Raw genomic sequence first — 16,378 nt, 5'->3', positions numbered from 1 at the left:
GAAACTAAACAAATAAATTACAATATTTTTCCTGGAGATATTTTTCGGTGAAAACTTACACTATTGTTCCGTCTGCATCTGGATATGTTACTGAGGCGGAAACTTCAAAACTGTTGCCCTCTACAAACTATCTGCTTAATTCGGAATAGAAAAAAATACAGATTAATTTTATTATTAAAATGCCTCCAAATACTCAAATACAGCTGTATCGCCCTAATCATTGTAAATCCCCGCTGCTTAGTTTAATTTATTTTATTTTACATAACACTTAGTGTTATGTAAACTAAATGCAATCTTACTAATTCAGCTGAATTGTTAAATATAAAATAAAGACTAAAATTTATCACTGAGTGGTCCTAACTAGTTAGAACGTCTCCACGGTAACCCCGACTGTTTGCAAGCAGCATATTTCAAACGCTTGTTTACTGAGGTCGAACTGAGATCATTACTTGATAAGGTATTGATCATGACCGTTCTAACCTTGATCATATATCGCCGACGAGAAATCTTCCTGAGCGCCCGTCCAATGCACCACCATTAGTGTGGATAAGATTTATTGATTAATCGCATGGTGGATACGAATTGTTGTGGTGGCTCAACATTTATTATGCTTTTAGTGACAACAAAGCACCTGCAGGGAATTATACGTGAGTTATCAGCAGTTCGTCAAGCCTTGTGCAGCAAATTTGTTGTCTTACACTGAATCTAACCTCACTCGCTCCTATGTGTATGAAATTTTTCACATTATTATCAATTAGCATCAACCATATATAATAATTAACATTATGCCATGTGGCTGTAATTCTGTGTCTCAGCACGTAGCAGTTTTGCGTTTCACTTAGCAGTATTTGTGTCCCTAATTTGATTTTCATTCTTTTGCTGTCCTGAAAGGCTGAAACACACTATAAATAATACTGATTGGACACATGCAAGCCAAGAGCACTCCTAAATACTGTTGTAGAGAACATGTTTTACCTGAGTCACATACACACGCGTAGCCGTAGAANTCTCTTATACACATCTAGATGTGTATAAGAGCCAGGGACAGAAGTGTGCAAGTTTCTTTTCCTCAAACAACTAAATATATAATAATTAACTATTATATCATTTTGTAATTCATCGTTGAGACAAAAAAAAAAATGTGTCTAAACACCCACCAATTTAATGTGCAACTCGGGAACTATTTCGGAAGCGACATTTCTCTTATTTTTGAGTTGTCTGCCTATTAGATCCTCATAAATAAACAATTTAGCTATCAAAAATTATTTTAATTAAGTGATATTTAATCCAGAGCTGAATTTGTGCAAATAAAATAGAAATAAAGAATATAAATTCTGAAATAAAAAACAATAAAACATTACAAGTCGCATGGCAATTGTGCGGACTCTTTTGTTTGATTTAGCTTCTCTTTCTGAGTTCCGGTAAAATCGTTTACTGGAGTCCAATTCCTGGAAATTTCTGAATGTAACTCAAATTACCTGAAATATTCTTGATTGCAGCTTCAGCTTCCATGTGTGCGATAATTAATCAAATTTATAAAAGACTCTGAGTTAGAAATTATGTTCGTTTTTGAGTCTCCGACACTAGATTAACTTGCGCACTGCAGTGACTCCAGCCAACCATGACATTTCTCAACTCTCGCACATCTCGAGGCCATGTTCCGAATGTTGAACTGTATCAACACATGGACAAGAGTAAATATATTTCTTTGAGTGTATCTTACAAGATTCGTCACGCTCTTGCATCACACGATGCGGACTTCCGTATGCAGAAACATGGGATTGTAATGCAGATGATGTAAATGGAGTTAATGCTATGCGATATAACAATTTAATGAGTGCCTTGATGGAAAGCGCCTTCGTGTGCACCCAAGCGAAGGATATTCCACTCTAAATGCTTTTCTTCAAGTAGTGGTTTCATTGTAAGTTCATTAATAATTGTTATAGTTTAAAAAAATTTACATTTAAAGCCGCTTCAAAGCATAGCTCATGGACATATATATTAAGAGGAATTTAAGACAAATGCCAAACGGCATTGAGAGGAATATTGGGCAGCATTGAGAGGAATATGAGGCAGCATTGAGAGGAATATGAGGCAGCATTGAGAGGAATATGAGGCAGCATCGAGAGGAATATGAGGCAGCGTTGAGAGGAATATNATGTATATATACGTTTCAATATATATACATATATATATATATATTGAAAGGAATTTAAGACAGCACTGGAACATATATAAACGGCATCAATAGGAATGTGAGGCAGCATTATTAGGAATATGAGGCAGCATTGAGCGGAATGTGCACGTGAGAGAGCATTGAGAGGAATATGAGAGAGCATTGAGAGGAATGTGAGGCAGCGTTGAGAGGAATATTAAGCAGCATTGAAAGGAATGTGGCACAGCATAGAAAGTAATATGGGACAGTATTGAGCGGAATATGAGACAACATTGAAACGCAACAGAAGCAAATTTGAAGCGCAATTGACATAATGTTGAATGTCAATCGAAATATTTTTAATGAGAAATTGAGGAGGATCTCTCGTGAAGATGGCGCAACTCTGTTACGCATCTGACTGACCTGAGGCAGATTTACCAGAAAAAATGTATAGTTTTCAAACCAAACTTATTTCTCTTTTTGGGTAAAAAAGGGCTTTTATTGTCGTAAAACTGTTTTTATGCACAACTGAAAAAGATTTAAGTAGCAAGCCATGGCTGCTTCGACGCGGAACTAATACAGATATCATCTACAAATCATACTAGCTTCTATATGCAAATTTTACTGCTATTAAACCAATGCCATGAAACTTTTGATACGCTGATAATACGCCAACTAACGTTTGTCAGAGCAGCTTTGATACGCAACCAAGGGAGCTTCTATATATCCAACTGAGTCAGCTCCAAAACGCATGATAAGACCGCAATTATATACGCATGGGCGGCATCTCTAATACGCATGTCGAGGCAGCTATCTTGCACACGTGGAACACTTCCAATACGCTCTTATACGCACGTTGAGACCTCTTTTACGTACTTGGGCACTAAAAGTACACTGAGGATGTATGAGCCCAAAATGACTATTATTAGCTATTAATATCAATTGAGGTATCACTAATTCAATACAAATGAGGGCTGCTTAAATATTTTTCATCTAAATAATTGTCACTCAGGAAGAACGGAGCGTGCGTTACTGCGTTACTGTTCATATTATTATAATCATTTGTACCTTCTCACATGCATAACAGGAAAATACATAATTTAACTGTTCTTATTCACCTGAAAATTCGGAATTTTAGACGTGTCCCGTGACTTCCGACATTTTACGTCAAACGACATCATCGTCAAACTCGTGACAAGACATCATCCGCATTTTCGCCGATGGCTCCTCATTGTCCGCCATGACAGCCAGAACGTAAACACTTGTTAAGGTTCTCACTGACCACGCCGGTGCCAGTTGCTCTGTCGTGTTGCGCTGCTCTGTCGTGTTGCGCTGCTCTGTCGTGTTGCGCTGCTCTGTCGTGTTGCGCTGCTCTGTCGTGTTGCGCGGCTCTGCCGTGTCCTGTTCTCTTCAACAGGATTCCTGCCATGGCGCTGCATGGACGAGTCTCCAAAACTCCCATTAAACAGCGACTAGAGTCTAGACGAAGAAGAAGGATGTATGAACCCAAAATGACTACTATTAGCTATTAATATCTATTAAGGTACCGCTAATTCAATACAAATAAGGGCTATTTAAATATTTTTCATGTAAATAATTGTCACTAAGGAAGAACGGAGCGTACGTTACTGTTCATATTATTATAAGAATTTATACCTTCTGAAATGCATAAGAGGAAAATCGATAATTTAACTTTTCTTATTCACCTGAAAATTCGGAATTTTAGACGTGTCCCGTGACTTCCGACATTTTACGTCAAACGACATCATCGTCAAACTCGTGACAAGACATCATCCGCATTTTCGCCGATGGGTCCTCATTGTCCGCCATGACAGCCAGAACGTAAACACTTGTTAAGGTTCTCACTGACCACGCCGGTGCCAGTGGTCACTGGGATGAGACGTCACGCTGAGTGAGTCAGCATGTCATGGAGATGCATTTCAGCCTTCGTCAGGGACGACTCTAGAGCTTCCTATTCATTGGCTCAGTGAATTGCAAGTCTTAATTTGAAAACGGGCCATGAGGAAGATGCATGGTTATGGAAGTATGTCATCTTTTTTTAGGCAAAGTCATTGTAAGTTCTTCAGTATTCTATACATGATAATTGCTAGGTAAAAATAATGTTGTTTTAATATTCATCACACAACCAGGTTCCCTCGGCTGATTGTAAAATTAAACATGGGTTGTACCAAAATTAATCAGAAATTTTAATTTATGAAACATTTCAAAATTAACTAAAGTTAGTTCAGGGTAATTAAAACTAAAATGAATTCCCCCGCAAAAGCATTGATTGACTGACAGCATGTAATCTATTAAGAGAATTAAAATTGATGCATAAACTATTATTGTAAAGATTATACGATACATGACTGATATTCTCGCGTAGCGCCTGCTATCGCCTCGTTTCGAAATGCGTCTGCTTGAATAAGGAGACATTTTTGACGGCCCTGAAAAAGAACCTCAAGAACCGTGTTGCACGCGAGGGCAACAAACAATACCCGATTAGATTTGCTTGCCCTGTTCCTTGCTGTCAGTTTTACGCCATTGTTCTAGAGCGGCGGTGGAAGCGAGGCCGTGACTCGGCAGAATTTCACGCTCTCTATGCGCTCTCCGAAGGTTGATTCGGGGGTGATCAGCGGTGATTAACGATGATCAGCAGGGATTTACAATGATCAGTGGTGATCAGCGGTGATTAACGGCAATCAGCTTTACATTGGAACATTTGAATGAATCGGTCAGTAAAAAATAAAAGCTATATTCTAGGCCTAGGGTAAAGACGGTGAGCTAGTGTTTGATGAATGATTAGGTTAGGATTGGCTCCGCTCGTCACTAAAACTGTACAATACTGGCTGACTCGGAACTACGAAGTGCAGAGTTATATAACCACTTGATGACTACGATGTACGAAGTGGTTTACATCGCTCTATTAAGTTTTGGTTCAGTTTGATCCATAAAATAGATTGTTTCTATTGAAGGCCGTCGACTCACGTGCTGTGGCGAAGCTATTGGCATTGACGGTAGGTACTAGCAAAGGTTTTAAACTTGACGCAAGATTCTAATTTTTCCTTACAATTCAAGATGAGCCTATATGAATTAACTTTTCAGGCCCCCTTCTGCTGCCGGCGGCTTTCAATGATAGAAGGATCGATAGTAAAGATGGGATGATTAACAATATTGAATGAAGTAAATTTGTGGTGATCAACATACCAAACATGTGCCGAATCTCTGAAATGTCGATTTGGAGATTGACGGTATCGGATGTACACATTAGCTGACCAACGAGATCTCCTATGTCATCGTGACAATTGATGCACCTTCCAAGTTCCATCAAATTAATAGGGTATAATTCAATTATCACATTTAAATATCGTTTTATTCACTAAAATAATATCAATATTCATCGTGAGAAAGTGCAGGAAAGCTAAATTTGGACAATGCTTGCCCCATCGCTATGTGAGGACTCCCTTAACGAGTCGTTGGCTCTCTTCCATTGGAGTTGTAATATTTCGAATTGTGTCTAATTTAGTTAGGCGCGCTATTTGTCAAACGGAAAGAAATTCTGTAGCTACTAAATATGCTACAATGGCTTTTCCACGTGAGAAAAAATTTATTACATTTCGTAGATGACATCAAGTTCGTACCCTCATCTCTCGTTCGTCTTGTTTTTATTGTTTCAATCAAGGTAATTTGAACGGTTCTTGCAATGCACTGCAAATCCAAGCTTTACCACCACTAACATCATTGGCTCACAGACAGCAAGATATGATTAATTATACCCTAGGACTGGAACTACCAAACGAGTTCAATGGATAACACGGTCAATTTAAATAATTCAAATGCATTTCTAATATGACAAAACAAACCTGATCAGCCATTCAACAAAATCCAATCAGCCAGTATCAGATCTTCAGTCATATGAATACGTGGTTTATTTCAATGAGAAGCAATTGCTCTGAAGAAAGCATTTAACAAGAGTCATTATTTCACTTCAACGGCGTCACCACTTCAACGACGCAAGATTTACTTCTAAAAACTACTGCTTCACAAAGTCTACTAAAGTACCGAAAATTCGTCAAGGGATATGGCGAATGAAACTCGCGATAACGAGATAATTTATTAACTCCTCAAACAGAAAATGAACAAGACAATACAAAATCAGAGTAATAAAATAAAAATCTTGTCAAGGAACACAGGACTAGAACATCATACTTCCTCTCAATAAAAAGACTTTTCCTTACCGACATTTCACAAAAAATGCAGAAAAAGTTCGTCAACAGAAAAAGACTGAGGTTCCGTCATGAGCGATCCTGAGAAACAGAATCGTACTCCGCACATACTATCTCGACACTTTGGTGATGAAATTCACAACACTGAACCCTTAATATTATAATATTATCTACTACGATATTAATCCATCAACATGAACATGCTAGCTTCAGAAAATCAACATTACGTACAGACGAAGACATAGGAATCATAACTAAGAGAGTAGGAACACTTAATCTACTTCCTCAATAGTAGGTCCACCAGCACCAGATGCCGCTCCAGGCATGCCACCTGGCATACCACCGGGCATTCCACCTGCACCTCCGTAGAGCTTGGTAATTACAGGAGAACAAATCTTCTCGACCTCTTTCTGTTTGAACTCAAACTCTTCCTTATCTGCGAGCTGATTTGCATCCAACCACTTGATGGCTTCACTGCAAGCATCTAAAGCCTTCTTGCGCTCCTCTTCTGGCACCTTGTCTTTTAGTTTATCATCTTCGAGAGTAGATTTCATATTGAAGCAGTATGACTCGAGGCTGTTCTTGGCAGCAATCTTCTCCTTTTGCTTATCATCCTCTGCTTTGTATTTTTCGGCATCCTGCACCATTTTCTCGATGTCCTCCTTGCTGAGGCGACCTTTGTCGTTGGTGATGGTTATCTTATTCTCTTTGCCGGTAGACTTGTCGACAGCAGACACGTTCAAGATGCCATTAGCATCGATGTCAAACGTGACCTCAATCTGAGGCACGCCCCGAGGGGCAGGAGGGATGCCAGCGAGCTCGAACTTGCCGAGGAGGTTGTTATCTTTGGTCATGGCGCGCTCGCCTTCGTAAACCTGGATGAGCACACCGGGCTGGTTGTCGGAGTAGGTGGTGAAGATCTGGGAGTGTTTAGTGGGGATGGTAGTGTTCCGCTTGATGAGGGCAGTCATAACTCCACCAGCGGTCTCAATGCCCATGGATAGTGGGGCGACATCGAGGAGGAGTAGATCTTGAACGGCTTCAGATTTGTCACCAGTTAGAATGGCAGCCTGAACTGCAGCACCATAGGCAACAGCTTCGTCAGGGTTGATTGATTTGTTCAACTCCTTCCCGTTAAAAAAGTCTTGAAGCAGCTTTTGGATTTTAGGAATACGAGTTGAACCTCCGACCAATACTATCTCATGGATCTGTCCTTTATCCATTTTGGCATCTCGAAGCGACTTCTCCACAGGGTCCAATGTTCCTCTGAAAAGATCTGAACACATTTCTTCGAATCGGGCGCGGGTAATTGAAGTGTAGAAGTCGATGCCCTCGTAAAGCGAATCTATCTCAATGCTGGCTTGTGCAGCTGAAGATAGAGTCCTCTTGGCTCGCTCACATGCTGTCCTCAATCGTCGTAGGGCTCGCTTATTCTCAGTTATATCTTTCTTATACTTTCTCTTGAACTCCTGGGCGAAATGATTGACAAGACGATTGTCAAAATCTTCTCCTCCGAGGTGAGTATCTCCAGCAGTGGCCTTCACTTCAAAAATACCGTCGTCGATGGACAGGATTTAAACGTCGAAGGTTCCACCGCCCAAATCGAAGATGAGGATGTTACGCTCACCGGCGCCGGTTCCCTTCTTGTCGAGGCCGTAGGCGATGGCTGCAGCTGTTGGCTCGTTGATAATCCTGAGGACGTTGAGGCCAGCAATGGCGCCAGCATCCTTGGTTGCTTGGCGTTTAGAGTCGTTGAAGTAAGCAGGTACGGTAATTACTGCGTCTTTTACAGCCCCTCCCAGGTAGGCTTCTGCGATTTCTTTCATCTTGGTTAACACCATAGAAGAAATTTCTTCGGGAGAAAATGTTTTCATCTCTCCTTTGAATTCGACCTGCAATTTTGGTTTGCCGCTGTCATTGACCACTTTGAAAGGCCAGTGTTTCATGTCACCGGCAACTGTGGGATCTTCGAATTTTCGACCAATGAGTCGTTTGGCATCAAAAATCGTGTTGACAGGGTTAAGCGCGACTTGGTTCTTGGCAGGGTCGCCGATGAGCCTTTCTGTGTCGGTGAAGGCGACGTACGAAGGAGTTGTCCTGTTGCCCTGGTCGTTGGCGATGATCTCGACCTTGCCATGCTGGAATACACCCACGCACGAGTAGGTCGTGCCCAGGTCAATGCCCACTGATGCTCCTTTCACCATCTTCGATTCTGTAAAATAACAAGTCACTTAAAATTTCATTTAAACATTCAGTATTTTTGTATAGTTCTTCAATTAAATTCAATAAAAAAATAGAGAGCACAATGTCAAAGGCATGACAAATGAAACATTTATTTACTTTTGTTCCTGCAGATTATTTTACAACCGTTTCAATAAAAATCTGTATGATCAGTTGCAGCATCAAGTTATTCCTCAATATAGGTAACTAGGTAGGTACACAATAGTTTTAAGTAATTCACTAGCCAAGATATTCAAGCAACAGGCATATTAACAATCACAGCAGCGTTGTAACAAGTGGAAGTTTAAACGCAAGTCGGCGAAGATTTGACAACAAAAGTGGGGACGTTACCAACAACTGTCAAAGAGAGCGAAACGGATAAGATACATACTACATATTGCACATTGCTTCCTTAAGTTCCTTTTCTTAAAAAAACACCAATACTGAGTACTGGCAAGTGGCAATGTCCAACATCTTGATCTCACTCACATTCTAATCAACTTATTTATTGCAAAATTCAGAATTATCATCTTCAAATGACAATATTTACTTCTAGAGTCAGGCATGTTCACAGACGGAAAAATACTTTCATTTCTATTTGCTGATAGAAGGTAGAATTCTATGAAGTATGAATGTTGGTTTATCAATAAAAGAAAAATCTGTCCAGTCTGGTAAGGTAATGTCCAAACTCCAACTCCAAAGTATCAGCAAAAAATAAATACAAAATCTAGTTTCAAATTTTTGGATCCCATCTTTTAAGTGCATTTGCTCATATTATGCCCATCCTGAACTTCAAGGGGGTTTAATTTCTTATAAATTTATAACGCGTACGGTGACTTTGGTGCTCACGCCACTAACTTGTTGAAGCTGTACTTCAACGTCAACGGGAGGCTGAGAGCTACCGGTAACGCGGTAAGATGGTTTCACAATGCAATATTTACGCACTAACACACTGCTAAGTAAATTTAATAACTTACCAGTAAATATCGCAGTTAATTTGGTCTTTTTAACACTGATGCGTATCAGTAATTACAGCCTTTATTACACACGCTTGGACGCTCAATATCCGAGATAGCTGAAAGTTTCTCACAGTACGTGCACGCTTTCAATGCTTGCTCAAGTCTGATGCGAGCTGGCAATCTTGCCGCGTTTATATAACAGTCCCAGCTGGCAAGCTTCTAGCGTTTTCTGGCAGGCTATAGTAAACACGAAAATTTCAGGGCAGCCAACTGCAGAAATTTCTCGACTCGTGAGACTTTGAAACAGAATTATGAAGAGGAACATGAATTCGTGCTTTATTACTTATTCTTATCGTTAAAAAAAAGAAAATCGAGTTTCAAATTATATTGTTTGAAAATGTACAAACGGATAAGCCAGAATGTGCTTGTAATCGCAAAGTTTGTGGGAATGAACGCATCAAACACCGATTCGACACTTCAGCGAACTCGCGTGCGAACTCGCCTGCGAGCTCGAACTTCATTTTCAACTCTGGCACTCATAACTCCTTCAATTATGAACGGATTTTATTCAAATTTGAAATATAAGTAGATAATATCAGTACGCTGCGGTGAGTATTTTTTTCAAATTTTTTCATCGATAATCCGCAGCGTACTGATATTATCTACTTATATTTCAAATTTGAATAAAATCCGTTCATAATTGAAGGAGTTATGAGTGCCAGAGTTGAAAATGAAGTTCGAGCTCGCAGGCGAGTTCGCACGCGAGTTCGCTGAAGTGTCGAATCGGTAAATATGGGAAGCACATACATATGTTTTGCCTTCTACTTCCTAAATTTACTGGAGCTTGTAATAAAAGCAAAAATAGATTACTTAACCGCAAAATTTGGGTCAAATTGAAAGTGATTCATTCTTTTCTATCTCCTAGATTACACGAAGCATGGAAAATATAGCGCTTTTTTTCTTCAACAGACCCTGCTTTCCCACAGAGATGTTCTAGAATCAATAGAGACGCATGACCGTTATTCCCGAACGCCCTGTTTGTTGTAGAACTTTCCACATTTTAACTCTTTGCTCATTATTGCATCAACGATCATCAAAGATGCCTCCTGCCTAAGTATTTACAATAAAATATTTATATACGATGAATACATGGTGAATGAAAACACATGCCAATGTAGATGATAAGGTAGATTTCGCAATGAAAACGTACTTGTCCTTATATATAAACATATATAAGCAGGACGTTAGAATAATATGATTTCATATGATATGAAATAACAATAATAATAAGCAGGCTTGCGGAATTCACCAACAAAACAATTAAGAAATTAAGGAAACGCGAATAAATTGCTTTTTTCTCTCATTTGTTATTATTATTTTGCGACGAGGTTACTGCACGTTACGCTTGGAAGTACATATTTATCACATAATGATTATACATTCAGAAAATATCAGGGTGCCACTTAACTAATAAATCATTTTTAGCGCATTTTCTCATTTATGAAAAAAATGCACTATTGTGCTCGCCATGTCCGTCTATCCGTCCGTCTGACCGTCTGTCTGTCCGTCCGTGACTTCACGTTTTCGTCGACGAGAAAATGCGCTTTCTGTCACTCACAGTGACTCACTGCAGTGAGTACTGAATTATATTTTTTTGTGTTGGACTCGCACATAATCGTAAAAATGGTCACAGTTATAAATCGAGTGATGGCCACATGAAGTTTTAGGTATATTAACAATTTTCATGGCTCAAGAAACTATTAGAATCGTCCATATAAATTGATGGACCAGAAATTAAACGCAAAAAAATTTTCGTAAGTTGAAGAAAATATAAATATCATTAGAAATGATGGATTCATCATATGTGTTGGATATTAATACGCGTTAGGATTTCATGAACTTTCCATCTCTTATTCTTGGTAAGGTGAATTTTCTTTGGAAATTCTTTATTTCATTAGTATGATGGATCGTGAATTGTACCTATGTTAGACACGTAAGTTTTTCAATGCTCGTGCAGTTTTCACGTGTTTTAAAATAATATAAGAGGTGCTTAATTTATGTTTTATAAAATTTAAATACTAAAACTATTCCATGAACTGAGGACCATGATGTGAAGTTGTTTATCCGTGGCATGTTAATTGACTACGAAGCTTATTTCATGCATTACAAAATTCAAAGGCATTCTTAAAATCTATTTTCTTTCCATAGACACAGTCATACATAGTATAGTTGTCGATACGTTTATTTGTATCTCAATCAATCATCCACTCACAATTCTTGTGGTTTAAATTAATCAGATAAAAGAAACATAGACGTACTCGTACTACAGTGTCCGCGTCAATGAGAGCCGTAAACACGAAAAAGAAAATTGAAATGACCAATTGCTTGATTAAATACGAAATTTAATACCTCGTGTGAATTTCATCAATGTAATTATAACGAAAGACACTGTGTTTTAAAAACACCGAATCAAAATCACGCTGAAAGAATTTAATCAGAATCACAGATGATAACATTACCAGCAGATTTTGGCATTCATTGATCGTGGGCTTGGTTTGGTGGCTATCAAGCTACCAAACCCCACAGCTTCACGGAAAAATTATAACGACTTTCATTGGGCATGTATACAAACTTGTTTCAGTAATATTCTGAGAGTCTGTTATTCGCTCTTCATTGTTTAAGATGAATTATTTTATCTGTAAACAGATGAATTTGAGTCGCTGCTTCACTCGATGCTTCTCGAACCATCGGAGAACTCATGGAACCGCCTTCTCGAGACCTCGTTCTCTAGAAACTTCTAGAAAATTGCGTCAGCAGCGGTGACTGATATATAAGTAGCGTCCCGCTGGTGGCGGCATTACTCAACTGAGCTACCAAACGACTCTGAAGCGATCGCTGAGACGAGTAAAGTGACCAAGTGTTTGAAGCTGCATTCTAACTAAAGTAGTCAGATTCGAAAGAAGAGGGCAAATTATCGTCTACATCTGCATTGTTACGTGTGTGAAGTAAGAAAACAAGTTTATCTACTCACCGACTTCTTAAGAAGTAGCTTTGAGGTAAGACCTTGATGTAATTTGTTCTCTAACTAGGAGAGCATTAAATTGCATTTGAGCGTCCAAATTTAATAACTAATATTTGAAAAATTATCTGGAATAACTTTTTACGATGATTACTCTGATATTGATATCGTGCATAATAATGCTCAGAGGACATGCATTCGATCATAATTGTCGGAGATCGATTGAATAGTTCATAAATGTGAAAAGTTTTGATAAACTTCGATCACATTTAATCGAATCGATCGAACTATTGATCGGGGAGGAGCGAATTCGTTGTTCGATTCGTTTGAGTGAATTCGTTGGCGGTGGAAATTAAACTGTTGTGTTGATATTTTTTCTAGTTAATTAAGAAGACACTCAAGAGCTGTATTTTTTGTGCAGGAAGCATTATAAGATGAAAACTAAAGGCGCTACCGCAGTGGGAATTGACCTGGGCACGACCTACTCGTGCGTGGGTGTGTTCCAGCATGGCAAGGTCGAGATCATCGCCAACGACCAGGGCAACAGGACAACTCCTTCGTACGTCGCCTTCACCGACACTGAAAGGCTCATCGGTGACCCCGCCAAAAACCAAGTCGCACTCAATCCAATTAACACAGTTTTTGACGCCAAAAGGCTCATTGGCCGTAAATATCACGACCAAACTGTCTCCAGTGACATGAAACACTGGCCATTCAAAGTTATTGATGTTGATGGAAAACCTAAAATCAAGGTGGAATACAAAAACGAAAACAAGACCTTCAGTCCTGAAGAAATATCGTCCATGGTTCTGATGAAGATGAAAGAAATCGCCGAAGCCTACCTGGGAGGTGCTGTAAAAGACGCAGTAATTACCGTACCTGCTTACTTCAACGACTCTCAACGCCAAGCAACCAAGGATGCTGGCGCCATTGCTGGCCTCAACGTCCTCAGGATTATCAACGAGCCAACAGCTGCAGCCATCGCCTACGGTCTCGACAAAAAGGGCAGCACAGCAGGTGAAAGAAATATTCTAATATTTGATTTGGGCGGCGGAACTTTTGATGTCTCCATCCTGTCCATCGATGATGGCATTTTTGAAGTGAAAGCAACTGCCGGAGATACTCACCTTGGAGGAGAAGATTTCGACAACCGTCTAGTTAACCATCTTGCGCAGGAGTTCAAGCGGAAGCACAAAAAAGATATTTCTGAGAACAAGCGAGCTTTGCGACGATTGAGGACAGCCTGTGAACGAGCGAAGAGAACCCTATCCTCCTCTGCACAAGCCAGCATTGAGATCGACTCTCTTTTCGAAGGCATTGATTTCTACACATCCATCACTCGCGCCCGATTCGAAGAAATGTGCTCTGACCTCTTCAGAGGTACACTCGATCCCGTTGAGAAAGCACTAAGAGATGCGAAAATGGACAAAGGACAGATCCATGAGATAGTATTGGTTGGAGGTTCTACTCGTATCCCTAAAATTCAAAAGCTGTTGCAGGACTTCTTCAACGGCAAGGAGTTGAACAAATCAATCAACCCTGACGAAGCTGTAGCTTACGGCGCCGCTGTTCAAGCCGCAATTCTCAGTGGTGATAAATCGGAAGCTGTCCAGGATCTGCTTCTTCTCGATGTTGCCCCTCTGTCGTTGGGGCTTGAAACTGCTGGAGGCGTCATGACTGCTCTCATCAAGCGTAACACTACCATTCCTACTAAGCAGACTCAAACTTTCACCACCTACTCCGACAACCAGCCCGGTGTGCTCATCCAGGTTTACGAAGGCGAGCGCGCCATGACCAAAGACAACAACCTCCTCGGCAAGTTCGAGCTCACAGGCATCCCTCCTGCCCCTCGGGGCGTGCCTCAGATTGAGGTCACGTTTGATATCGACGCCAATGGCATCTTGAACGTATCTGCTGTCGACAAGTCCACCGGCAAGGAAAACAAGATCACCATCACCAACGACAAAGGTCGCCTCAGCAAGGAGGAGATCGAGAAGATGGTACAAGACGCTGAAAAGTTCAAAGATGAAGATGATAAGCAAAAGGAGAAAATTTCAGCTAAAAATTCATTAGAGTCTTATTGCTTTAATATGAAATCAACTCTTGAAGACGACAAATTGAAAGATAAAATTCCTGAAAATGATCGTGAGAAAGCACTGAACGCGTGTAGCGATGCCCTCAAATGGCTGGACGCTAACCATCTGGCAGAAAAGGAAGAATTCGAAGATAAGCAGCAGGAAGTGGAGAAAGTGTGCGCTCCCTTGATCAGCAAGCTGTATGGGGCAACTGGTGGACCGATGCCTGGGGGACCAAGTGCGCCCGCGGGTGGACCAACTATCGAGGAAGTGGATTAGGTTATGAAAAAATACTAGACTTCAATGAACGTAATACTATTTGTAAATAGATACTCATGTATGTATGTAAATAGATATTATTTTAATGTAAATAGATTTAATGTAAAACTTCTGCCAAATTACACCAAATAGATATTATGTATGTATGTAATTAAACACAGCGTACGTTACCTAAATGCATAATTATTTACTTGATCACTTGCGATGCCGAATCAATGTGCGCTTTGTAGCCGAATAGGCAGTAATTGAAATTCGAATTAGCTGACAAGTTGAAGTTACTTGTATAGTACTGATCTGTCATTGTAAATTGTGTTTCTTGTCATAGATTATTATGAATTTATATCCCTCAATCTTTTGTGAGTAGTGTACGTAGTCTCTTTTTAAAGCCTTTTTAATTAAGCTATCACTCTCATAGTACGCGGTAAGAGAGATAATATATTCTTGTAGAAATAGTTGTTAACTGTTACAAATAAATGTATAAACTTTATCTTGTACTTTTATAACCTTAAAATCATGAAATTTTATAATATTTTAAACTCAATCACTATTAGGCGCTGCAATCAGAAATACCATTAAAGTTTTATATCTGTTGTTCAATAGCACTATTCCTTATCATAATGAGAGATCTAGAAATTCCGTAACGATGGAAGCAAGAGCTACAAATCTAGAAGATCATGTGGCTGGGCGTCAAGGATTAGTGAGCGATTTAATATGAATTCACATAGTGTGAATTGGCACGCAATATTGAAGAAGTTTCGATAAATTTCGATCACATTAAATTTTCATCTGCAATACCTTTATTCTCTCATGAGTAAATAACTTTTTCTCTCCATAGTTCGTTTTAGGGTAATCTATTTTTGATATTCCCTTATCATTTGACTATAATAACATTTTGTAATCTTTACCTCTCGTAAACAACGTTTAATAAAATGGAGGGACTAGGGAAAATAGGGCAACGAAAGGTGAGGGAAATGAAACTGAAATAAGAATTAAGTACAGTTAAATCTAAGTGAACAGACAGGTGGATTAACCAAAATGAGGAAAACAAATCAATATATTCAATAGTTGTCCCGTGAATCATGAAATGCACCTCAGATGCAAAAAGCATGTTAACTCATCATAAATAACTGTGAGTAAATTTGAAGTACTGAGGACGAAAACTATACCCGTTACCCTTTGGTTACGATGCATGTCTGCCGGCGGGGTAGTGCAGGTCGAGCCGTCGGTACTTTTGATTACAAGTTTCACGAATATCTGCAATCGATTTATGGCTTAGAAAATATAGTAAAAAGTTGTGTCCGGAAACTGTTGTGAGGACAAAATGAGCCTTGCGAACCTTGGTAAACGTGGTGGTTATAAATCAAATTTAGAGATTCTTGTTGCATTACTTGTAAAAAATATATATAGAGTATCACTGCAGCTAAAATCTCTTGCATGTTGCGAGA

The 16,378-nt window shown here is 39.4% G+C and overlaps 2 protein-coding genes across 2 annotated transcripts in view; one reads left to right on the top strand and one right to left on the bottom strand.

Annotated features, from left to right (window-relative positions):
* Positions 1-6,256: 6,256 nt before the first annotated feature.
* LOC108672204 (heat shock cognate 71 kDa protein) overlaps positions 6,257-16,378 on the bottom strand; it is a 37,316-nt gene continuing 27,194 nt past the window's right edge. The window contains exon 3 of the mRNA XM_018159837.2: positions 6,257-6,721. Within this exon, the coding sequence (XP_018015326.1) occupies positions 6,654-6,721 (68 nt within the window). The 3' untranslated portion in view covers positions 6,257-6,653. The remainder of the gene's footprint in view (positions 6,722-16,378) is intronic.
* LOC108672206 (heat shock 70 kDa protein-like) lies at positions 13,001-14,958 on the top strand. The gene has a single exon (XM_018159839.2). The coding sequence runs from the start codon at positions 13,014-13,016 to the stop codon at positions 14,931-14,933; it is 1,920 nt and encodes a 639-aa protein (XP_018015328.1). The 5' UTR covers positions 13,001-13,013; the 3' UTR covers positions 14,934-14,958.

The sequence above is a fragment of the Hyalella azteca genome, unplaced genomic scaffold (genome assembly GCF_000764305.2).
Source record: "Hyalella azteca isolate HAZT.00-mixed unplaced genomic scaffold, Hazt_2.0.2 contig12211, whole genome shotgun sequence".
In the NCBI taxonomy this organism is placed as follows: domain Eukaryota; kingdom Metazoa; phylum Arthropoda; class Malacostraca; order Amphipoda; family Hyalellidae; genus Hyalella; species Hyalella azteca.
The sequence above is the reverse complement of the archived record's forward strand: the minus strand, read 5'-3'. Positions and strand labels throughout refer to the sequence as shown.